The sequence below is a fragment of the Artibeus jamaicensis genome, unplaced genomic scaffold (genome assembly GCF_021234435.1).
Source record: "Artibeus jamaicensis isolate MK-2021 breed Jamaican fruit bat unplaced genomic scaffold, CSHL_Jam_final contig_525, whole genome shotgun sequence".
Classification (NCBI taxonomy): domain Eukaryota; kingdom Metazoa; phylum Chordata; class Mammalia; order Chiroptera; family Phyllostomidae; genus Artibeus; species Artibeus jamaicensis.
The window spans coordinates 2,210,521-2,232,898 of NW_026521874.1; the positions used below are offsets into that span (position 1 = coordinate 2,210,521).

A 22,378-nucleotide genomic window follows, 5' to 3' on the forward strand; every position below is an offset into this window, starting at 1 on the left:
TGCTGGGTTCTAATCCCCCTGGTCTGCGGTCGCTTGTCTGAGCGGCCCCAGGACACGAGTGCTGCTGTGCATTGCACGGTAATAACACTTCAGATTTCAAGACCAGTTTTGGCCCCGGGGGCCCCAGGTGACCTGGAGCTCGTGACCCGGCGGACGGTCCCAGCCACTTGCTGTCTTGGTTCGCCGATTCCGGCTGTTCCAGAACTCACCTTGGGGCCTTTGTCCGGACTGTTTCTCCGAGTGGGACACTGCCCCCGAGAAGTTTCCCTCACTGTTCCCAGGACGCTGTTGACCGTCCCGGCAGCTGCCTGTCCACAGCGGCGTCATTACCTGAATTACATCTTGTCTGGGTCTGCTGTTGACCTGCTCACCTCCTTAACATCAGCTCCATGGGGCGGGCGGGAGAGGGCCAGGGGCTTCGTCTTGCTCCCACGGTGTCCCCCGAGCCCGGTGCATGCAGTCGGTGCTCAATAAGTGTGGGGTGTCTGCCGGCTCCAGGCCTGGGGTTCAGGACTCCTACCAGCTGGGAGGCGGACATTGTCTTTCAGGAAGGCAGTGAACTGGGCCGGGGAACGGCGGCCGTTCAACCAAACCATCTTTTCCGTGTGAATCACATAAAGTCAGCCATTTTTGAGTGAGCAATTCGTTAGTTTTTAGTACGTTTATTTACGGTGTCCTACAGCTACCATCCCTATCTGGCTCTAACCTGTTTTTGTCACTCCAAGAGGAACCTGGGTCCCCAGGAGCTGTCCCTCTCCAGTCCCTGGCCCGGCCAGCACTGATTGGCTTTCCGTCTCCATGACTCTGCCTCTTCCGGACGGTCCCCATCCACGGAGTCCCCCCCACATGTGGCCTCTGTGTCCTGCGCCCCTCGCTCAGCGCCGCCATCTTTTTGAGGTTCATCCACGTCGCAGCAGGCCCGGTGCTTCGCTCTGTGTCACGGCCCCGTCACGGCCCCGTCACGGTCTGTGGGGTGGCTGTGCGTCCACAAGAGCGTGTCCTAAGTGGCTTTTCAGATGAGAAAACCGAGGCAGTGCAGAGGAAGGTGGTTACCTGCTCAAGTCTCGGGGCGCTGAGGTGCAGGGCAGGGGAGAGGAGGTGCCACCAGAGGACATGTCTAGCGCTCTCTCTCTCTCCCCCCGTCTCCCTCCCCCGTCCCCACCCTGTGTCCAGCCTTATCTCTGTGCCTGGTCAGGAAGCAGCGGCCACCTGGGGAGGAAGTAAGCCGGGGTCCCTTCCACCTGGGGCTGGATGCTGAAGGGGAGCTGGACTGAGGGTCCCCTCCAGTCACCGGAGACCCCTCCGCTGCAGGCACAGTTCGTGCGGACCCTGATTGAGGCAGTGGAGGGCCACACCTGCATTTTCATGCTGAGCAGGCTGTTGCTGCCGAGGCAGGGGCCTCGACGGGGGCGCTCGGTCTAAGGACGCCCCCCTTCTCTCGGGGGGCCTCCGAGTCCCCCAGTGTCAGAGCGTGTCCTCTGACATTGTTACGGATCTTTCCCACCGTCCCCAGAGCTTTGCCTGGCAGGCCGGTTTCTGAGAGTGGCCTGTGGCACGGTTTGGTCAGAGGGTCACGGTCGGAGGCCCGGGGATGAGGGTGCTGTTGCCAGGCAGTCGGCCACATCGGCTCCATGTGGAGGGCGCAGCGAGCGGCCATCTCTGGTCTTGGGCGCTTTGCCGCCCTGTGAAGTCACTCAGCAACCCCCCCGCCCCCCCTCCCCCGCACTGGCCGGCTCCCTCCAGGGGAGACACGAGAAGTGGCTGCGGAATGACACCACCCGGCCAGAGCCTGCCTGAGCCCCCACAGCTCAGGGGGGTGGATGCGGTTCCCTGGATGCGGGGCCAGTCTCCGCGAAGGTCTGGGCGTAGGTCGGTGTCCAACTCAAACAGGAAGAGGACGAAAGGAACCAGCGAGCCTGCTTCCTGCCTGGGGTCGCCAGGGCCGGCCTGGCTCATTCCCACTCCGTGGTCCCCTGCAGGTCAGGGAGGGAGCCGGCAGGCCGGAGGACAGTGCCCAGCCCTGTGATCTGAAAACACGGCTTCTGGTCGCTCACTTAACTGCGCGCCTCGGTTTCCCACCTATGAAGAAAGGCTTGGGGGGGAGGGAAGTCGCTGCCTTGGCTTCCGGGCAGGTGTTTCCTTGGGAAGGACCTGGAGGTGAGCTGACGAAGGCCGGCCCACATGAGGCCTCCCCGGGGCCTCTTCAGGGGTCTCCTGGAGGCTGCTCAGGGCTCCCCGCTAGTCCTGTAGCCAGGGACCTTTGTGGCACACAGATCTGATCGACCCCAGATTGCCCCAAGTCCTTGGTGGCGGCGTGGGGGCAAGCCAGGCGTCCCCCGTTCACACGGCCACCGTGTCCCTGCCGTGTGACCTGTGACGAGCCACTGGGCCTCTTGGCCGTTTCCCTCTGGGTGTGTGTGGGGTGACGCCCACCTCCCAGGGTGCTTTCCTGAGGGTGGAGGGGCCGATGGGTGAGGTGCTTCCACCGTGGCAGTGCGGGGTGCACAGTACGTGTTATCACTATTGCGGTCACTCCCGGGAGCATCCTCAGTCCCTGGAGGGACTTGCCCAAAGCCCTTACGAGCCGCCCCCCACCCCAGCCCCACACACACTTTCTGTTACCACCTGACAATGCCCCGCCCCCCGTGACCACTGCCCTCGCCACCCCAGCCTGCTCTCTGCTTCTGCAACACCGAACTCGCTTCGGCCTCCAAGCCTCTGCCCCCGCCCCATCTCCCGCCGCCAGGGTGCCTCCCCGGCCCTGTGCGGGTCCTGGACAGGCGTTGCCGGGCCCAACTGCTGGCTGCGGAGGCGAGAGAGGGAGTCTGGAGACCACCGTGGGGACCCTCTGTGTCCCGACGCCTCGGCACTGTCTCTCCCTTGAGACTGAACCTGTCCTGCCCCAGATGGGACGCCAGCGAGGGTGACTCACTCGGCCGGTCACAGCCAAGGCTCAGACCCCTGGCTGACCACCGCGGCCTCCAGGTCGGCCTGTGTGTGCGTGCGGGGGGCGGGGCTGCGTCTCTCCTCCCTTGGGGCCTGTGGCCGCGATGACCCCCCGTCCGGAATGCCCCTGTGAGGAGCTCGCTGGCTTTTCCAGAGAGGACGAGCACAGACATAGTTTAAAGGCAGGGCTACCCTCTGGCCACGTCACCCTGGAGACTGGCGGACGGGAGGGGACAGGGCCAGCGGCTTGGGTTCCATGGCAGGCCCGGGCCAGAGGAGGCAGCGGGCAGGCCCGGGCTCCGGGGACGGGGTTGGGGGAGGCTCGGGGGGGCCTTCCGGCTGGGAGGAAGCAGTTAAAGAGGGGAACTCGGCCCGGAGCTCGCTTTCCCTGCGAGAGCGAGGAAAGGGATGGTGAAGAGGCTTTTCTCCCCGAGCTATAAAAAGGCCTCCCAGTGTTCCAGCTCCTGAGTGGCGGCTGGAAGCCCGCCAGGGTTACCATGGCGATGAGGAATTATTACTTACTGCCAAGGCTGGGAGAAAAGGCTCCTACTTTTGGCTCCTCAACAAGAGGAGTGGACTTATGTAATTCCCTGTGTTTGTAGGCCCGGGTGGCAGGAGGCAGGAGGGAGCGCGGGGGCCTGACCTCGTTGGCGGCTGCGCTGCGCTGCGGGGCAGGCGGACGCCCGCGGCTCGTCCCCGGTGGCCGGCGGCCCGTCTTTGGGGGGCCACGGGCCTCGCCGTCCCGGGGAGCCCGTAGTCTCGCGGGAAGGCGGCGGGGCGCGGGGGCCGCCCCCTCCCAGCGGCAGGCCTCCTGCGGGAAGCATGGGTTGACGCTGGCCGCGGCGGCGCCCTCTGGAAGCCAACACGACAGTGTGTGTGTGGACTCCGCTGCCCCACCGCGGGCACATTTCCTCGCCTTTCTTTTTCTTTTCTTTCTTTTTTTTTTTTTTTTGTGGGAGAGTTACTTCAAGTTGTGCTGAGAGCTGACGTGAGTGGAAGGCTGGTCATGTGCTCGGTAAGAAGTTTCCGGGCCCGGCGGTGGGCAGGCAGGGAGGGAGGTGGGCAAGGACGCAGCCCCGGCTCGCTGGTGGGGTGGGACGGGGCAGGGGGCACCGATGGGGTGCCGATGGCGCCTCTGGCCGGAGCCCGGTCCCGCCCGGCGTGGTGGCCCAGGGCCTCGCAGCGCGGACCTCGGGCTGCTGGCCGCGTCGGACAGTGGGCCGGCTGACGCCCAGGAAAAGGGCGCTGAGGGGGCGGGTGTCCTGGCGGGGCAGTTCCCCTTGGCCGCTGTCCGTAGGAGGGGGCGCATGGGGTGGGTCGCTGCTGCTCTTCCGGGGCCACAGGCAGAGCCGAGGGTCTGGGTGGTCCTGGCCCTGGAGGTGGTCCCCGGGCTTCGGGGGTGCAGCGGGGGAGGGGGCCAGGTGCAGGCTGTGCTGCGGCGTCCCTGGCGCCCGGCTCCCACCGCGGTGGCGCTTGGCCAGGTGCCCGTGTCTGGTTTGAAATCAGCGCCACCGGCCCAGGCTTGCCCAGGGCCCTGGCAGCCGGGAGCCTGGTAAACACCGGAAAGTTGGAAAGGCTTCCCGAGCTCACAAGGAGCCCTCAGTTGCGAGCGGCGGGGTGAGGGCGAGACGCGTCCTGAGGTCTGGGTGTGCCGGGGCTGGGGGGCAGCGTGTGGCTCGGGCTCCTGGGGGCTCCAGCCTGGCCCCGGAGGGTCTGGGTCCCCAGCCGTGTGGCCCGCCCACCACATCCTGGTGTCGAATCCCAGCTCCTTCCCTCTTTCTGTACCGAGTGGCCTCACCTCCCCTGTGTGAGACTAGTGTCACCATCTGTAAGATGGGGCCCTAACGGGGGTCCCACGGTGTGAGGTGACGTCACAGGAGCTGCGGCCCCTGCTTCCCTCTGGGGCCGACTGCCCGGTCCAAGTCCCAGCCGAATGCTTCCTGGCCGCGTGACCTGGGACAAGGCACTTTGTCCTCAGCCTCGGTTTTCCCATCTGACAAATGGGTACGCCATCTGTCCCCACTCCACAAGTTGTGGTGTGGCTTACAGGGGCACGTCAATACTGCCACCCGGCCCCTCACAGACAGTGCGACCTGGGGCAGGTCAAGGAGTGTCGTGGAACCTTGGGTCCCTCCTCCACACGGCACCAGGCTCCTGCGGGGACGTCTGGGGAAAGCGGGACTGGTCTGCAGGGCTCTGCTCAGCCGTGTCTGGGCGCCCTGGGCATGTAGGCCCAGGCTCACATTTAAGTCAGCCACGTCTGGGTCCCCAGCGACTTTTCTTCTCTCCCTTGTTGAGAACCCTTGCTGAGAGATGTGGGAACCCCAGCCCGGAGAGTTGGAGGCGGCCGGGTCCCTAGACCGTCCGCGTCTGACCCAGGGCCAGGGTCCCCGGGGTTCCCGCAGCGCAGGCCTTTTCTGTCCTGTCTCCCACCAAATCTGCACCAGACACCCAGATTCTGCCCGCTGTGGTCTGGGGTCCGAGTGGGCAGGGCCGGCTGGCCCATGAGGGCGGCAGCCACGGTGCATTGGTAAGTCACACCGGATGCCGGGCCGGTGGCCCGCTGGCCCGGAGCCTTTCTTTCAGGGCCAGCAGGAGCCAGCTGGGAGTTCCCCTCAAGTGCAGGCTGCCCTCCTCGACCACTTGCCGTTGGGGTGTCCTTACCTGTCTCCGGGGGGACCTTGGGGAAGGCCTGTGCAGCAGGGGGCCCCAGGTGTGTCCCCGCACTGCCCCCGAGTCCTCTTGGTGGCCTCCCCTGCCCGGCCCTGAGGGTCTCAGGTCTGGAGCGCTCCCACGGGCTGCACAGGCGCCCCTTGCAGTGGACATTCCTGCTCCTGATGCCGTGACCTGGCTGCAGCAACGTGAGAAAGTTCGTGGTGCCAAACTCACACGCCTCTCCCGCTCAGGAGCGCGTTCTGCCCTCTTCCCGAGACACCTGCTCTGAGGCCTTCCCGGCCTCCCCTCTTCCAGGCCTGAGAGAGGCCCTCCCCACGGCCACTCCCTGTCCCCCTGCCATTAGCACCACCTGGGACTTACTGCATATTTATCCAGCACGTCCTCCCAGGATTTCGTCCGCCTCGGTCACTACCAAGTGCTGGACACAGTCGTGCCTGACTCCATGTTCCTCACAGAATGTGGGGCCTCTCTGGGGACGGAGGGGCCCCGACGGAGCGTCCGGGTCAGTCATACCTGCAAGGGCTCCGTCAGGGAGACTCGGCCCTGGAGTCGGAATTTATGTCGTGCTCACCTCCCTTCATCCCAGAACTTCTGTGGGGTCGGGTGGGAGGTCAGTAATGTTTTGGGGTGTGCCGGGAAAACCAGGGTCTTTCAAAAAGCAGTTGTGCATTTGCTCAAGAATGCACCCCCCAGAGATTTGTCTCCCTTTCCTAGATAAACTGAGACAGGTCAAACTTGTAAGGAAAGTGGGGTGCAGGCGAGGGGGCCAGGCTGGGGTGCAGGGCCGTCTCCTCCGTGTACTGAGGACTGACAGTGTGGCGAGCGCCCTGTGTCCCTGCGTTTACTGAGTTCAGCCTGGACGGGAACCCGAAGCACCCTTTCCGGGGGGGCAGCCCAGAGAGGGTCAGCAGCTCGCCCGGAGACACACAGCCTCCGCCATGCCTACTCACAGGCGCTGTGTGTAGCTAAGGGCAGTTCCAGGGCAGGTGTTTCTGCGCCGCGGCAATGCTGCCCAGCGCTGTGAGCACGTTATATTCTCTTGGCTTCTTTGGCTCCCTGACTCCAGGCAGCAGCTCAGCTGTAGAGGACGCAGGACTTGAAGCCAGGGGCTGGGGGGCCGTCGGTCGGAGAGAGCCCTGTTCGGTCCTGCTCTGAGGCTGGGGGCGCCCGCACTGGGCCTGCAGTGGGTCTGCCCCTGAGGCTGGAAGCTGGGAGGCTGGAGGAGCCACCCCGCCTTCCAAGTCGGGCATTTGCATGACAATGAGCCCTTTGTGCCTGGGTGCAGCCTCCTTCCCAGGCTAATAACATAATTCCCGGCCTGTGAAGTCATAATGGGCCCTTTCTGCACTGGGTGGGAGGCTGGGTGGGCAGCTGGGTGGGCCGGCGGCAGGGCAGGGCTGGGGGTAGAGGTGGGGATCCCCGGGGGGCCTGGGAGGCGGGGTTTGCTCGCCTTGACCGGGAACACACGGAAACGCTGAGAAGAGTCCAGCCCCTGCGCCGAGCCCCTTGGCCCGTGAAGGGGTGGGTCTTGGCCGCTGGCCTGCTCCCCGGCCGCGTGGGTGTGAGAGTCCTTGTTTCCTGTGCAGCCCAGTGGCTCTGTGTCAGGGCCGCTCCGAGAAGGCAGTTCAGGCCCCAGGGCGTGTGGCTTCCGTCTCGGTGCCTCGGTTTTTCATCTGCTCAGCACAGAGTCTGCTGGGCCAGCGGCCCGGAGGAGAGAGCCTGGTGGGGAAGGCTGTGGCTGGGTGGCGGGGGCCCCGGCAACACCTGTGACCGCCCGGCTCTGGACGTGGGACCTGTCTTGAGATGAGGTCCCCACAGATGACCTGTGGGCCCTAAATGCAGGAACCAGTGACCTTAGGAGAGAGACAAAGAGAAGACACAAAGGGGAGGCCCCCTGAAGCCGGGCAGAGACTGGGGTTTCGAGGCGACAAGCCTAGGGACGCCCGGAGCTGCCAGAAGCTGGCGGAGGCCGGCCGGAGCCCTCCCCGGAGACTCAGGAGCAGCGAGGCCCGGGCAGCAGCTCCTCGGCCAGACCTGGGGGCAGGCTCAGCTTCCCCGAGGGTCCGGGACTGAGGACATGGGGGTGGAAGCGCAAGGGACAGGTGGGGTCCCTGCCCGGCCCCCCTTCCATGGCCAGTGTATGTCCTGCTGGGGGAGGAGCACGCTGATGGGTCATGGGACAGCCAGCCCAGCCCCTCCCATTGCCTGGTGAAGTCGGGGGTCTCCTCAGATCTCTCCCTCCGAGCCTTTGTTCTCTCCGGGGGGACGTCTCGCCTGTCACTGGCCACCCTTCTTCAGGCCCCCTAGGCCTTGCTGGCCCTCCTCGTGGCTCCCAGCCGCCCGCCCGTCAGCAGTCAGCAGGCTCAGGTCCCATCCGGTGGCCCGTGGCATGCGTTTGGGTGATTGATGGGTCGGGTTCACCGTCACTGTTTTTCAAATAAAAATTGTGAATTGAAAGGTGTCTCCCCATTGGACTTTCTACTTCAGAAAGAATTGGGAGGTGTGGGTCCCCGGGCTACACTCGTGACCAGCGGTCATCTCCTTCTGGTGGCCGTCAACACACGCCACCCTCGGTGCCCCTTACCTCCTCCCGGACTTACTCCAGGGGCCTCCGTGGTCCTCCTCTCCCTCCTCTTCCTTGCCTCTGGGACCCTCTTCCCCAGACAGGGTCCGCCTTGCTCTCTCTCTGCAGACAGAAGTACACCCACGCCCGTGCCACTTGCCGCCTGGGCTCCTGGCTGCCCCGGGCCGCCGCGTTCTCGACGCCGCCGTGTCAGCGTTGGGCCGGCTGGTCGGGGTGGGCCCTCTCCGCCTCAGCCTGGGTGTCTGCTGGAAAGGGGCCAGGCCTGTGGGAGGCGGGCCCCCCTGGGTCTGGCCTGGGGGAGTGCGTGGGAGGGCCGTCGTCGGGTGGGTGGGCTCCAGTCCTGGTCGCCGCTGCTGGCGAAGCTGTTCTTCCGGACAGAAACGTTTGTCCTTGTTCACATGTGGCGGAGCGGGTCCCCCAGAGATCTGCCCCGACATACTCGGGGCGACCCCATGCGTTCCTTGGAACACTGTCCTGGCGTGCGTGGGGGAGGGGCGGGAGGAGGCATTTCCGGCAGCTGCACAGCTGTGCACACGGTGGCCAGATGTCGGTGCAGGGAGGTCGGCGGGGCCCCCTCACTCCAGGTCTCGGCAGGATGGGGTGGGGGCTGCAGATAGGCAGGCAGACAGAGCCACTGAGGGCCTGGCCTGGGGCTGCAGGGCAGAGTGTCAGATCTGTCCCTTCCTGCGTCCAGGCCGCCAGGTTAGAGGCGGCCCTTGGTGCCTGAGGTGAGGAGGACCAGAGCCAGGAAAGGGGCTGCTGAGCGCCGGACCCCTGGCAGTGCACTTGGCAACACTCTTGTCTCATGGGGTAGCCCTGGTGGGGGACTCACCACAGCAACACAAGCCCAGTGGATTCCTGTGGGCCAGCAACTAGGGAGGCCTTCCTGGAGGAGGTGGGGGCTGCATTTTCATATTCTCCTTATAATTGTGGCAAAACACACGTAAGCAAAGAGCTTCCATCCCATCTACGTCTCAGGGCGCAGGTCAGGAGTGTTCTGTGTGTTCCCACTGTTGTGCAGCCGCCCCCTGCCCCCCACCTCCTGAACTTTTTGATCTTGCAAAATTGAGACTCAGTTCTCATTGGACACCATCTCCCCCCGCCTCCCCGGCCCTGGTAACCTGCATCCTTATTTCCGTTCTGTGAACCTCACGCCACCGGGCGCTTCATCCCAAGGAAACCCCACGGCCCTCGGCCTTTTGCACCTGCTCCTTTCTTTCCGCCAAGTGTCGTTGGAGCTGTGTCCTGGGGTCCGTTTTCCCCTTGGGTGGTGGGATTCCTTCTGGACCAGACAGTGAAGGGGGTGGGCCCCAGGCCCCTTTGGAGACCCGCGCGCCCTGGGTTAGGTGCCAGGTCGCCGCCCTGAGGGGAGAGCCAACGCCGTGGGCTGAGCCCGAGGCAGCTCGCTGCTCCGCGCCCAGTCCAGGGCAGGGGGCTAAGCGTCAGGCCCCACAGCCGGTGCCTGAATGCAGGCGTCTGCTTCCCCTTCCCTGGGCCCCCCACCCCCCGCAGAGAAAATTGTCCTGTGGAAGGTCGCACAGAGGAGCTGGGTCTCCGGGCACCCAGGGTATGGGGGGGGGGCCCTGGGGAGTCCTGTGACCTGGCGGGGGGGGAGGGTTGTCATGGCTGTGGTCTCCCTCTCTCTCTTCCTTTTAAAATTAACTGGGAAAACAAGAAGTCGAGGAGGAAGTGATCTGGAGCAGATCCTCTTGGCGGGGGAGCAGGCTCGGCCCGCGCTGGCCGCCGTCCAGCGGACAGAAACGTACCAATTAAATGAGAAACACACGGGCCTCCTCGGTGGCTCCAACCAGCGCCACTTCCCCTCCGCTCGCCGCAGAGGGGCGCGGGGTGCGCTCGGCAACGGCCCGTGGCTTTTGGGGTCGGGGACGAGCCTGGCTGCCGTGTGGGCTGTGTGACCTTGGGCGGGTATGTCACCTTCCTGAGGCCTCAGTTCCTGATCTGTGAGGTGGGACGGTCATGTTCGGTGAGGGACATTGGAGCTTCCCGTGTGGTGGCCGTGGTGAGGCTCAGGCGAGGGGACAGGAGGGCCCTGGTGGGGTGGGAGGCAGGACTGGGGTGGAGCTGGGCTCCACCCCCCCCCCACCCCCCCGGTGGCTGGGCTGTTCTTAGGGGAAGAGGCTGGTATGTTCTGCCCCGGGCTCAGCTCATGCCTGCAGGACACAGCCCTTCCCCAGGCTGCTGCGGCCGTCTGTCCTGAGACCTGCTCATCCCCTGGGACCCTGGTCCCTTTCCCCATGGCCCCTGGTGTTTGTTCCCCTGAAGGGTCTGAGGTGGGCTGGGCTCAGGCCACTGTCCCCACCTCCCCAGAGGCCTGGGCCCCGTGGGCAGAGGGCTCTGGTCGAGGAGGATGGAGCCCAGCCACGCAGGTCCAGCCCGCTGAGTGACCACGCTCATGTCTGTGCCCCTCTCGGGCTTTGTTGCCCCGTCTACACCAAGAGGGGGCTGGGCGACCTGTGTGCAGCCGGGGTTTCAGGGCTGCCTGGACTTGGGGGCGCCCAGCTCGCCCCCGGCAGGCCTCCCTGCCTCCAGGCGTGGGGCTCCCTGCTCTCTCGTGGGGTCCGTTACCCTCACACAGCCCCCGCAGGCTCATCTGCAAAGTGGGGACAGTAACAGTAACCACCCCTGTTCCCGACGGTGTTGTCCTCGTCACCATGAACTTGCCTCTCCTCCCCCGACCCCCAGTATTTGTAGCAGTGCAGGGTAGTGGTGGCCGTGGCTCTCGGGTCTTGAACTCCCCTCTGGGTGCGGAGTTTTCCTCTGAGAATCTGTCCCAGCCCCTCCCCGGTCAGATTCTGGAGCTGGGACCGGAGGGTGTCTCCCCAGGGTCCCCTGTGCCCCACAGGCTGGGGCTCGGGGAGCAGCTGTGTGGGCCGGGTGACCTTGGGCACGGAGGTGCTCATCTGCGTCCCCACGGTGGCTGGCAGGGACTCGGCGTAGGGACGTCAGTGGCATAAAGACACCCGTGGCCTATCTGTCCATCTACCCATCCATCCTGTCCATCTATCCTGTCCGTCTCTTTGTCCGTACCATCCATCTATCCATCCTCTCTCTCCCCTCCTTTGCTCCTTCTCTTCTCCATCCATCCATTCATCCCATCTGTCTGTCCATCATCCATTGTCGATCCCATGCACTCATCTGTCTGTCCGTTTGTCCATCCATTGTCACTCGTGGAGCACCTGGCCAGGGGCTTTCCCTGACGGGCCAGGCCTGTCACCTGGAGTGACATCTCTGAGTGGCAGCCTTCGTATCTGCCCGGTTCCCTGCTGGAACCCCAAGCCTGCACGTGGCAGGTGCTCAGACCATTTCCTGACTGACCAGGCTGACCGATGCACCACGGGCCCGTCTTGCCGGCCCCACCTTGGGGCTGAGCGGGCGGCAGCACCCCGAGCTGGGCAGGCTCTCCAGATGGTGCCCCGGCCACTGTGCCAGGTGAACAAAACCAACACTTACCGAGTGCTCGCTGTGTAGGGTTAAATAGTGTTGCCTCAACTTCCTGCCCCCCTGGAACCTGTGCGTGGGACCTCGTTTAGAGGCGGTCTTTGCCGAGGTGGTCAGTTCAGAAGAGGTGACTCTGGAGTGGAGAAGGCCCTGGAGCCTCGGGTGGGTCCTTGGAAGAGGGGGCAGCACCAAGTGCAGACACAGAATTAAAAAGGCCACGTGGAGATGGAGGCGGAGATGAGTGACGCGGCCGCAGGTCCAGGGGCACCTGGAGCCCCCAGGACCTGGGACAGACCAGGCTGGACCTTCCCCTGGGGCCTCCGGAGGGAGCGTGGCCCTGCCTGCCCACAGCTTGGTTTGGGGCTTCCGGCCTCCAGAGCAGGGAGAAGATAAATTCCTACCGTTTTTATTTAGCCCTCTGCTTGCGACAGTTTGTGACGGCAGCTGAAGGACACTGGCACACCTACTGTGTGCCAAGTGCCTCACCTCTTGTGGGGGGTCAGCTCTGAGGCAGACAAACATGGAGCACCTGCCGGGCGCCAGACTGTCCCAGGTGCTGGAGAGACAGCAGGGTGTGTGGGGGGCGCCGACCGGGGTGGGGAGGCTGGCCGGGGGTGGGGTGTGACGGGCAAGTCCCCTCCGTGGGACCGCAGCCTCCCCAGGCACCCGGGGGGTTCTGATGGGTGCACATGTGCGCCTGTGCCTGTGGTGGGTGCTCCGCTCCTGCGTGGCGGCTGATTTCTGAGGCTCCCCTCCCCCGCCGTATCACAAGTTCAGTGTCGGTGCCCATTCCTTCTGAGAAAGGGACCGGCACGTGGGGCCCGGAGAGCCCGCCTTCCATCTCAGCCGGGGCGCCAGCTCTGGTCTGAAGGCTCCCAGGCTCATTTTTGCAGTCCCGTCTCTTTCCACGAGCGTCTCCCCCCACCTCAGAGACGTCCCAGCTGTGACCCCCCCCTCCCCGCATCGGAACGAGGCTGCCCAGGACACGGGAAATCTGTGGAATGTGCCTCGGTGTGGCCTCGACTGTCCTGCCTGGGGCCGGAGAGGAATGTGGGGGCAGGACCCCCCGCCCCCCTGGAAAGAGGCCTCTGCCCAGCAGGGTAGGGTGGAAACCTGTGGGTGTCTCTGAACTCTCCTGTGCTGGACAGGGCCATTCATTGAGCACCTGCTGTATGCCCAGCGCTCTGATTGGCTGCAGGTGGATGCAAAGCCGCAGCCGCACAGCGAGCTCCCTCTGTGGGGAAGCTCACTGGGGCCGCATGGTGGACCGGAACATGGGGTGTGGGGTTAGCAGGATCGTGGGGTGCTGCCGCATCCTCCACCCACCCGACAGCGTGCTAGAGGCCCAGGCGGGGAGCCCTGCCTCCCACCTGGCCCTCTGACTGACTCCCTGGGTGGCGGGGCAGCGCCCGGGTGCCGTGATTTGAGGCTTGGGTCCCATGCCACCTGCAAGGGCTTGCTGGAGCTCGGGCCTTCCTTCTTGGGAGTCCTCCCTCCTTCCTTGCCGAGCTCTCCTTATTGAGCACCTGCCGTTTACCCAGCACATGGTGGTGGCCGCAGGCACACCCTTTTGCGGCTGAGGACACTGAGGCTGATGGCCCCGGGCATCTCGCCCGACGTGGGCGGGAGGAGCCCCGTCCCTGGGCCTTGTTGGCCCCTCGCTCGGAGCCTCCTTCTCCGTCACCGCTGCCCTAATCCCACCAGTGTGGTCTCGTGCAGGGACGTTTGCCGGAGCCCCTCCCCCCAGGCGTCCCGGGCGCTTCCGTGCTTGCCCTGTACATCCCCCGTTGTCAGACACCGTGACCCCGGGGTCCCTGCTTCACTGCCCTCTGTGGCTCCCCCCTGGCCCTTGGAACAAAATCTCACCGCCCCTAGTCTGCTCTCTGTCTCCGGATCTGCCTGTCCTTTTTTAAAGATTTTTAAGATTTTATTTATCTTTAGAGGGGAAGGGAAGGAGAGAGGGAGAGAAATATCAATGTATGGTTGCCTTTTGTGCGCCCCCTGCTGGGAACTTGCCTGCAACCCAGGCATGTGCCCTGACTGGGAATCAAACCGCGATCCTCCGGTTCCCAGGTCCACGCTCAATCCACTGAGCTACACCAGCCAGGGCCTGCCAGTGTTTTATAGGTGGAGGTGTCCCTCCCGCAGCATCGTGTCCTCACGGTCCATCCCCATAGCAGTCGGTGTCGGTGCTCCATTCCCTTTGTGGCTGAGCCGCAGCCCGCCGTGCGGCTGTGTGTCCCGGGCTCGGCCCAGGGACCGGGTGGGTGTGCCGCTGTCACACACACGTGCACGTTGTGTGTGCGAGTCCCTGCTTTCAGTTCTTCTGAGTGTGTGCTTAGGAGTTGGTAACAGAACAGCAGTCGGTAACTCTGTGTTTAATATTGTGAGGAACCGCCAGACTGTGTTCCTAAGAAAAATTTTCAGGAAACGTGAGTGAGGTTGGGAGGCGTGGAAATCGGGTTTATCAAATAAGTGCGTGGTGAACGAGGAGGCGTGGGGTCCCCAGAGTCCCTTAGCTCTGGGGACAGCCTGCATGTGAGGACAGGCCCTGGGCCAGGGAGATGGTGGGGCGACCCCTTCATGATGGTGGGTGGTGGGGGCTTCAGCTCCCCAAGTTGGGCATTGGACGCCCTGTGAGTGTCGAGAGAGTGGGCGGGAAGCCAGCCAGGCCCGGGGCCTTGAGGCCAGGAGGCCAGGGAAGTGGCCGAGGACTCCCCAGGGCTGCTTGGAAAGGGTGTCACCCCCCCCCCCCCCCCCCGCCACTGTGAGGGAACGAGCGTGAGAGCTCACGGCACCGGGCAGGGCTGCCGTCCCTGGTCAGCACTCTGGTAGTTGGAGGAGCTTAGAAGAGACTAGTCACCCCCTTGGGCAATGCAAAATCAGGCAGCAACTTGGAAGTGGCCCCAGGTGCCCGGAGGAGGGGCGCCCGGCTGGAGTGGGGAGCAGTGCTCCAGGGGAGTTCTGGCCCCGTTTCCTCCGAGAGAACGGAGCAGAGTGGGCAGCTGTTGGAAACCCAGAGAACGGGACAGAGTGTATGGTGCCGCATCGGGCGCCTGGTGTCTGCGAGTTTTGAGACCAGTGGGCACGGGAGTTCTGGAAGAGGGTCCAGCTTCGGTGGTCACCCTGTGCCTCTCCCAAGCCTGGTTTTCTTACTCTGGACCGCAGGGCTGATGCCCCACTGTCCCTGGTGGGAACTCTCGGGGCGGCCCTGGCTCCCTGAGGGGGTCGTGGCATGTCGGTCCCGGCACTAGACCTGGTTGGCTTTCAGGGTTGGATGGGTTCATGGTACCCAGCTGAGGGATCATCGCCTCTGTGACCCCTGCCTTCCCTGGGTGAGTTGGGACTTTCGGTGGCAAGTGACAAAAACCCAGGTTGCGCTGGCGAAGGCAAAGTGCTGAAGGACCGCGTGGCTCCCCTAACGCAGGGGCGGCTTGGATCTGCCTCCCGCATGGCTGTGCCCCGGGGACCAACACCCTCCAGCCCTGCCTTCGAGCTGGTTGGCACCCTGGTCTCCACGGTTGCCGCCTTCGGGCGGCCGTGAGCTCCAGGCTTTCCTCCAGCTTCCGGTCCCGGCACAGAGCACCTGTTTCTGGCTTCTCTAGCGGAGGCTCCAGATGGACTCTCATTGGCTCCGAGTGGGTCACATGCCCATCCCTGAACCAATCCCTGGTCCACGGGGATCAGGAGAATCTGATTGGCCATGCCTAGATCATGTGACTAATTCTACATCCTGGGGAGGAAAGATGGTTCCAGAAAGGAAAGTCAAGTTCACAGTAGTGGGCGATGCAGTGGGAGCGGGGTGCAGGCAGGTGGGGGTGTCTCGTTCCCCCTCGGACCACCACGATGCATCTCGTTCTTCCCTCCTGATGCCTGTCCACTCCCAAGGGGCAGATCACCAGTGCAGGGGCAGGGCGGCCACCCTTGGAGGGCAGTCGCGTGCAAGAGGGCAGGGCCACCAGGGAGGCCACTGCAGGAGGTGGGGCGTGCTGTTTCCGGGCCGTCCAGCCCAGCCCTCCCCTTCGCTCTGAGACATGCGGGTGCTGGGCCCTGCGGGTGCTGGGCCCCTGCGCCATCTTGGATTGTCCGGCTGGGTGTGGGCGTCGGGAGGCTTGCTGGTGGCGGGGCCTGGTGGACACAGCCGTTCCGAGTGGCTGAGTGTGGGGGAGACCCGGGCGCGGCTAGAGGAGCCTGTTGCGACCCGGGGGAGCGGAGGGTCCTGGGGAAGACGGGGAACTTGGAAATCCCTGGATGGAAGGACTTTCCACTGGGGTCGACTGGGGTTCCCTCTTTTTTCCGGGTCTCGGTTTCCTATTTGTGAGGCCAGCAGGTGTTTCTTGAGATTCTGCCCGGCGTGGACATGGGGGACTGGGGGATTCTCCTCCGTGTCCTGGGAGCCCCCATCCCGTGCTCCCAGCCCAAGTCTGGACCAACCACCCGGCCTGTGTCCTGCTTCCACGACACGGCGCTGTCCTCCTGCAGATGGCCACTGCGGGACCGCCGACCTGCCCGCGCCGGGCGCACCCACCACCCCTGGCTGGGTGTCATTGGAGAGCTTCCCCCTGTGACTCGGCACCCCCAGGGGCCGTGGCGCGAGCTCCAGTGGGCTTGGGACACGTTTGGGGCTGAGTCTCTGAGCCTGCTGCGTGAGGGCCTCATGCTGCCTGACCTGGCTTGTGTGGCAGCTGCAGCCCAGCTGCGGCCTGCCGGAGTCCCCGCAGCGCCACGGCGCGTCATCTGTGGGCTGGGAGGATGGTCGGGAGGACCTGTGTCCCCTTTGTCCTCCTCACTGGCGCCAAGGGCAGGACTGGCGCTCCCTGGCTGATCGAGCTTCCCCTCTGCTCTTCCCACAGGTGCCTGTGACGGGGCTGCCCGCGAGCAGATGATGAGGACTGGCTCTTAGTCCTTGGTCCTCGAGAGAGTCGTCAAGGCCTCTGGACACCCGCACCATGTCAGGGTCCACGCAGCCCGTGGCACAGACGTGGAGGGCCACGGAGCCCCGCTACCCACCCCATGGCATGTCCTACCCCGTGCAGCTTGCCCGATCCCACACGGTAAGGGGTGCCCGGGGCCTCCTTTGGGGACTCGTGTGTCACCGAGCTCCCTCCCTGTCCCTTTCCTCCTCAGAGTCAGGGCTCCGGAGGGGAGATGGGCACCTCCGCAGAGGTCGTGGCACCACAGCCTTCCCAGGACTCGGGGATCTGGTAAAATTGGCTGAGTTGGGTCTGCGGCTCAGAGTCCTCAGTGGAATATGTGTGCAAATGTGGAGCACCTGCTGTATACACTCTCCCCATAGCCCAGCCTCACCTGGGCTCCCTTCTCGCTTTGCCAAGAGGGCGGTTACCACGAGCCATAGCCCACTGCCCCCCTCTCCAGCCCCCGACTCTTGGTCTGGAGTTTCTTCATGGCTGGTGCTTGGGCCCCGAGCCGACGAGGCCCAGCACATGTCCTGTCTCTGAGTCCTGGATCTGGGGCTCCAGGCGGGTGGCTCTGCTCACGGCGGGGGCCGCTTGCTGTGGGGGGAGCTGGTGCCCTTGTGAGCGGCTCTCCTAGGCTGCCCGCCCTCTGCCTGCCTCCTCGTGGGGCCCCACTTCCTGCTGTCACCTGAACTGTATGAGGATGGGCCTTTGGCCCTGCTCTGTTGGTGTTTATTATTGGGCACCTGCTGTATACCATGTTCTCAGGTGCTTGTAGGAGGACTCCCGCGTGCCTTATTGGCCTCCTGGCTGCTCGGCGAGGGGCGCGAGGCCCCGGGGCTGGGTGGCAGCCGCTCTGCTGACTTGTGTGGGTGGGCGAGTCTCCCGCTCCGCCCGCATGGCCTTTCCATGTGAGACACATGGAGGAATGGTGGTGGAATGGGTTTCCATTAGTGAGTGGGGTGGCAGGACCCAAGGGGGGCCCATTCCCCTTAGGACTGCAGGACCCTGGGCTCCGAGAGGGGCGGCGGGGGCTGGCCCTGCGCCAGCCTGGCTGTGGGCTGTGCTGCCTGCGCTCAGGCAGTGGAAGGCCGGATTCCGGCTGTGCTTGCAGATGGGCCTGGGCCCCGGACCCCAGAAGCCTCATTCCCCTGACCCAGCTGTGGGCACGGGCTGAGCCTCCAACTCTAGTGTCGGCACCATGTGCATGGCTCATGGGGCCCCTGCTCCACCTGCAGGGGCTCTTGTGTCCTTTTCCCGAAAACTCTGTGGTCTCAGCTTCCCTCCCCCACAGTGTCAGGACCCCGCATCTTTCCCAGAGGGTCCTGGGGATCGCTGGCACTGAGGGTGTCTCAGCACTGAGGGTCCCGATGCACCTCCCTCCTGTAGGACTTCACTGGGCTCAGCTCTGCTATCGCCCCCCGAGCTCTCCCGAGCCCCGCAGCCCTTGTGTGGAATGAACGTGTTAAAGTGGAGAGACCTGCTGTCTGCATCCCCGAGCTCTCCCTCCCTGCCCTGTGGCCTCGGGCAAGTCACTTAACCTTTCTGTGCCTCAGTGCAGGAGGGCGGTGCAGAGCGCAGGCTGTAGCACCAGACTGCGTGTGTTCACGTCCCGCCCCCGCGGTGCCCCAGCTCCGGAACTCGGGGCGTAGTCCTTACTGTCCATGCCTCGGTTTCCCCCGCAGTTGACCGGGAGGCTCTGTGAGCTGGTGAGGGTCAGGCCGGGAGGCCGGGACAGAGCGGGTGTGCACCGCTGCGATGGGATGTGGTGATAACTGCGATGATGACGTGAGGCCATTAGCTTCCTTCTCGTTTCACCCCCAGGGCTCACGGCAGGCTCTTCCTCTCCAGGAGTGGGACTGGCCTCCTCTAAGTGTTCCGGGCTTTTCGGGCCGTGTGTCTCTGTCCCAGCGCCTTGGCGCTGCTCCCGTTGTCTCGTGCAAGCAGCTCAGCGAAGACAGGGCCGGGGCCGTGGCCGTGAGCCAGCGACACTCGACGGGCCGGGCCGAGCCTGGCTCTGGCCTTGGGTCGGCTGACTTCTGCCCTAGATCAGGGCTTATCAGACGCTGTGGGAAACTCCCGTCTGTTTAATTTACAGTCTGTCACAGACTGATACTCAGTCCTGCTGGGCCTGACCCAGTTGGTGGACGCAGGGGCTCTCAGCCGAGGCCAGCAGGACACGTGCCGGCCGTGCGCCTGGGGGTGGCAGTCGTGCTGATGAGCAGGAAGGGGTCAGAGTGCAGGCGTCTGCTGCCCCCTTCTCGGGCCTGTGGTGCCGCGGACCTCACGGGGAGCAGCACCGCCCTGGACCCGGCAGCCTGCCTGGCCAGAGCAGGCCCCGCACAGGAGGGGCAGGCGGCAGGCGGGTGGGGACGCCGGATCCTTTGCCTGTACCCCGAATGCTGCCTGAGGTGGCCTCTCCTTTAGCTTCATGGTTCCTCCTGCTTTGGGGGTGGCCCCAGAGGGATGGCGTGGCCTCCCGGAGCTGGCCCGTTGGGAACCCCCATGCCGGGAACATCGCTCATTCATTCATTCATTCATTCATTCATTCAGCCAACACCTAGCAGGCATCTCTTCTCCGCCCCAGGAATGCACCTGTGAACAGAATGGAAGTGTCCCTGCCTCCTGGCATTGATGTCCTTGTGGGGGATCGGAGAGCAGGGGAGGCCAGGGAGGGACGGCCAAGGCTGGGGAGGAGGTTCCTAATCCAAGTTTCGAGTCCAGGGAAGGGGGTCTTACTGAGGAGCTGACATTGGACTGGGAACCTGGAGGCAGCCGGAGGGAGGGTCAGCCACGTGGCATCGGCCTAAAGAATGTGCCAGGCAGGGGAGAGCCTGTGCAAAGGTCCTGAGGCAGGAGCTGCCTTGGCTGTGATGCTCATCACTCACTCCAGGAGAGATCCTTGAATCCGGGGCCCCGGAGAGGACTGAGTTCTGACTTTCCCTGCTCTGGGTGTCTCCTCCGTCCCTCCTGGGGTGGGGGATGCCCTTTCTCCCACCCCGGCCACAAAGAAAATTTTCTTTCCAGTGTAGCTTCCCTCATGCATCTCAGAACCTCTTGGCTCCTCGCCCTGTGACCCAGGCAAGCTACGCGCCTCTCTGGGCCTCAGAGTTCTTGTGTTGGGTGGCTACGGGGTTGCCATAGGCATTAAATGAATTAGTACAGAGAGAGCATTGGCACATGATCACCGTGAACCCCGCTTTGGGTCAGACCTTGGAGGCTCCCCAGTTCTCTTTCTTCCTATAGAGTAGGGGTGTCAAACTCATTTTCCCCGGGGGCCACATCAGCCTCTCACGGTCACCTTCAAAGGGCCGAATGTCATTTTAGAACTGTATAAATGTAACTTACTCCTTAACATTTAATCAAGAACTGGGTGCTGCCCCAGGGTGGAAACAGGTGCCCGGCCGGATCAAACAAGGGCCGACGCGCCCGTGGGCCTTGTGTTTGCCGCCTGTGCTGTAGGGCTTCCAGGTGCCTTGGGTGTCCCCAGGCTCCGCCCTGACACCGGCCTCAGGCTCCCTCGCCACGCGCTTCTTCCCGCCCCCTCGCTGGGCAGCTGCACGCACCGCACCGTGGAGCCCAGACCCCCCCTTCGGGGACGGCCCTGTGTGTGCCCTGCCACACGGCTCATTTTGCTTTTGTGCGAAAGCCCCTGGGAGACATTTCCTCCTGGCAGACTGCGTGGCTTGCTCACACCTCCGTGCGTGCGTGGGAGAGCTATTGCCAGGCAGCCTTGCCAGAGTGATCCCCGGGGCCGCCCCTCCCTCCCTCGAGCCCTTTCTTCTTCCTTCTCCCGCCTCCCTGTTCGCCTCCCCTTTGCCAACACCTGGTGCTTTGTGCCAGACACCCCGCAGGCGTGGGCTGGCGGGGGGGGGCCCTTCTGCAGTCTGGAAGCTGCCTCGGCCTTGGGGGAGACCCTTGGGAAGTGAAGGGGCATGAGAGGTAGGAAGCACGGGGGCCTCCTTCCATGTGGGTCAGTCACCCGTTTCAGAGATGAGGAAACTGAGGCTCAGTGGCTTTGAGTGACAGGCAGAGGCCTTTAGCCTGAGCCCCTGCAGCCCTGGGAGGCCCTCCCTGCGGTGTCTCCAGGCACTGAGGTCGACTCCAGTTCTCTAACCTCCTCCAGAGGCTCTCTAACCTCTGGCCTCCGGGCATCTGGCACGCCCGTCCGGAGGGTCTGAAACACGCACCTTCTCAGCACACTGCCCTGGTGTCCCCAGGTTCTCTTTGCAGGAACAGCTGCTTAAATAAGCCAGCTAGCGAAGGAAGAACTGGGTTTTTATGGGAAATCAGGAGAATTAAGAAAGGTGCCAACAGGAAAATAAATCGCCAGCATTCCCACTCTGCCCAGAGCTCCGTCTGTGTCAGACATCACTAATTGATTGCCACACTCAGCTCCACTGAGTGTTCACGGCAGACAGAACCGATCGATTTGGATGGGCGCCCTGGGGAGGCCCGTCCTGCGTCTCGTTTGAAAGACTTTGTGTTTCAGAACGTTGACCGCCGGGGCGTGTGTAACTTGTTACAGTTCCGCTTTCCCTGGATGATGAGGGATAACGAACGGCCTGTTCCTGACGGAGGGTGGGGGTCTCGCCCGACCCTCATCTCCTGGCTGTGACCTCTGTTTGCACATGTGACCCACGTTGGGGGCTTTTGCTTTGTTTCGGAGCTCGGTCTGTGAGCCTGGCAGACGGACCCTTGCTGCCCGAGGTGGACGCCGCGCTCACTCAGTGCCCAGGGTGGACTTCGGGCCGCAGTGTGTTCCCAGGCATCCCCGCAAACACGCGGGCTCGGTTGTCCCCTCTGGGAAATGGGCAGAGTCACAGCCAAGCGAGGGCCTGAGTGCGGAGCTGGCCCAGTGTGCCCCGGATGGGCCACGGCCTCCAGTAACGCCCTCTGGCCACGCTGGGCCTTGGGCCCGCGGGTGTGTGGGGGTGTGTCCTACCTCACAGGTGGGGCTGTCGGCCCTGGGGCCCGCTCACGCCGCCCTCCCCCCGCTGCAGGACGTGGGGCTGATCGAGTACCAGCCCCACGCGCGGGACTTCGCCTCGCACCTGCCGCCTGGCCCCGTCATCCAGCCCCAGAGGAGGCGGCCCTCCCTGCTCTCCGAGTTCCAGCCCGGGAACGAAAGGTGAGGGGCGCCAGTGCCTGCCCAGAGCCCGGGGCCACTTCTCAGACGGGGACACAGGGGTCCCTCGGGGGCAGGGGCTCGGAGGGTCGGTGTCACAGCAGGGTGCCAAGCTGTACAGCTGTCCTTGTCCTTGGGGCGAGGGCAAAGATGTGCAGGCAGGAACCACGTGGCCCTCACTCGGACTTCGGGCCGGGGAGCTTTAGTGGTCTCTGGGGGTGTGGCCCAGGCAGGAGGGGTGCCCTCCAAGATGTGGGGGAGCAGACTGGGTCGCTGGCTGGGAGGGCCACACCCACACCTTTTCTCCATCTGTCGGCCTGGGGGAGGGAAGGAGCCTGTGCGGGCGCGGCAGTGCGGGGACCCCAGCGAGAGGAAGGCCACTGCCAGGGCAGGGCCCCTCGATGCCCCAGAGGACAGTGGCAGGATCGCTGAGTCTGAGCACCTAGCAGGGCTGTTTCCTCTTCTGCAGCCTCGGCGGGAGGGTGAAGGGGAGCCAGTCAGGAGTGACCGGGCCGGGCAGCGGCGTCGCTGCAGCGGGCGGCTCCCTTAGCAGGAGGCAGGGCCTGGTTGAGCAGCTGTGATCGGCTGGTGATGTCTGCCCCGGGTGGGAGACCTGTAGGTGACACTGTGTGTGCTAGGCTCACGGTGCCTTTTGGGCTTGACTGTGCC

The 22,378-nt window shown here is 64.3% G+C and overlaps 2 protein-coding genes across 23 annotated transcripts in view; one reads left to right on the forward strand and one right to left on the reverse strand.

Annotated features, from left to right (window-relative positions):
- Positions 1-22,378, forward strand: part of NCOR2 (nuclear receptor corepressor 2) — a 155,532-nt gene that overhangs the window by 26,225 nt on the left and 106,929 nt on the right. For 21 of the 22 annotated variants that reach the window (XM_053669670.1, XM_053669669.1, XM_053669679.1 and 18 more), the window contains 2 exons: positions 16,519-16,719; positions 21,585-21,712. In XM_053669670.1, coding sequence (XP_053525645.1) covers positions 16,615-16,719; positions 21,585-21,712 — 233 coding nt within the window. In that variant the 5' untranslated portion in view covers positions 16,519-16,614. Of the gene's footprint in view, positions 1-3,704; positions 3,962-16,518; positions 16,720-21,584; positions 21,713-22,378 lie in introns of those variants that run through there. The other variant, XM_053669671.1, reaches the window with a different exon arrangement.
- Positions 3,151-8,643, reverse strand: LOC128628080 (proline-rich protein 2-like). Its single transcript, XM_053669840.1, has 4 exons — positions 8,207-8,643; positions 4,060-4,437; positions 3,590-3,757; positions 3,151-3,334 (listed from the first exon to the last, which is right to left on the reverse strand). Exons 1-4 carry the CDS (start codon positions 8,641-8,643, stop codon positions 3,151-3,153), a joined length of 1,167 nt encoding a protein of 388 aa, XP_053525815.1.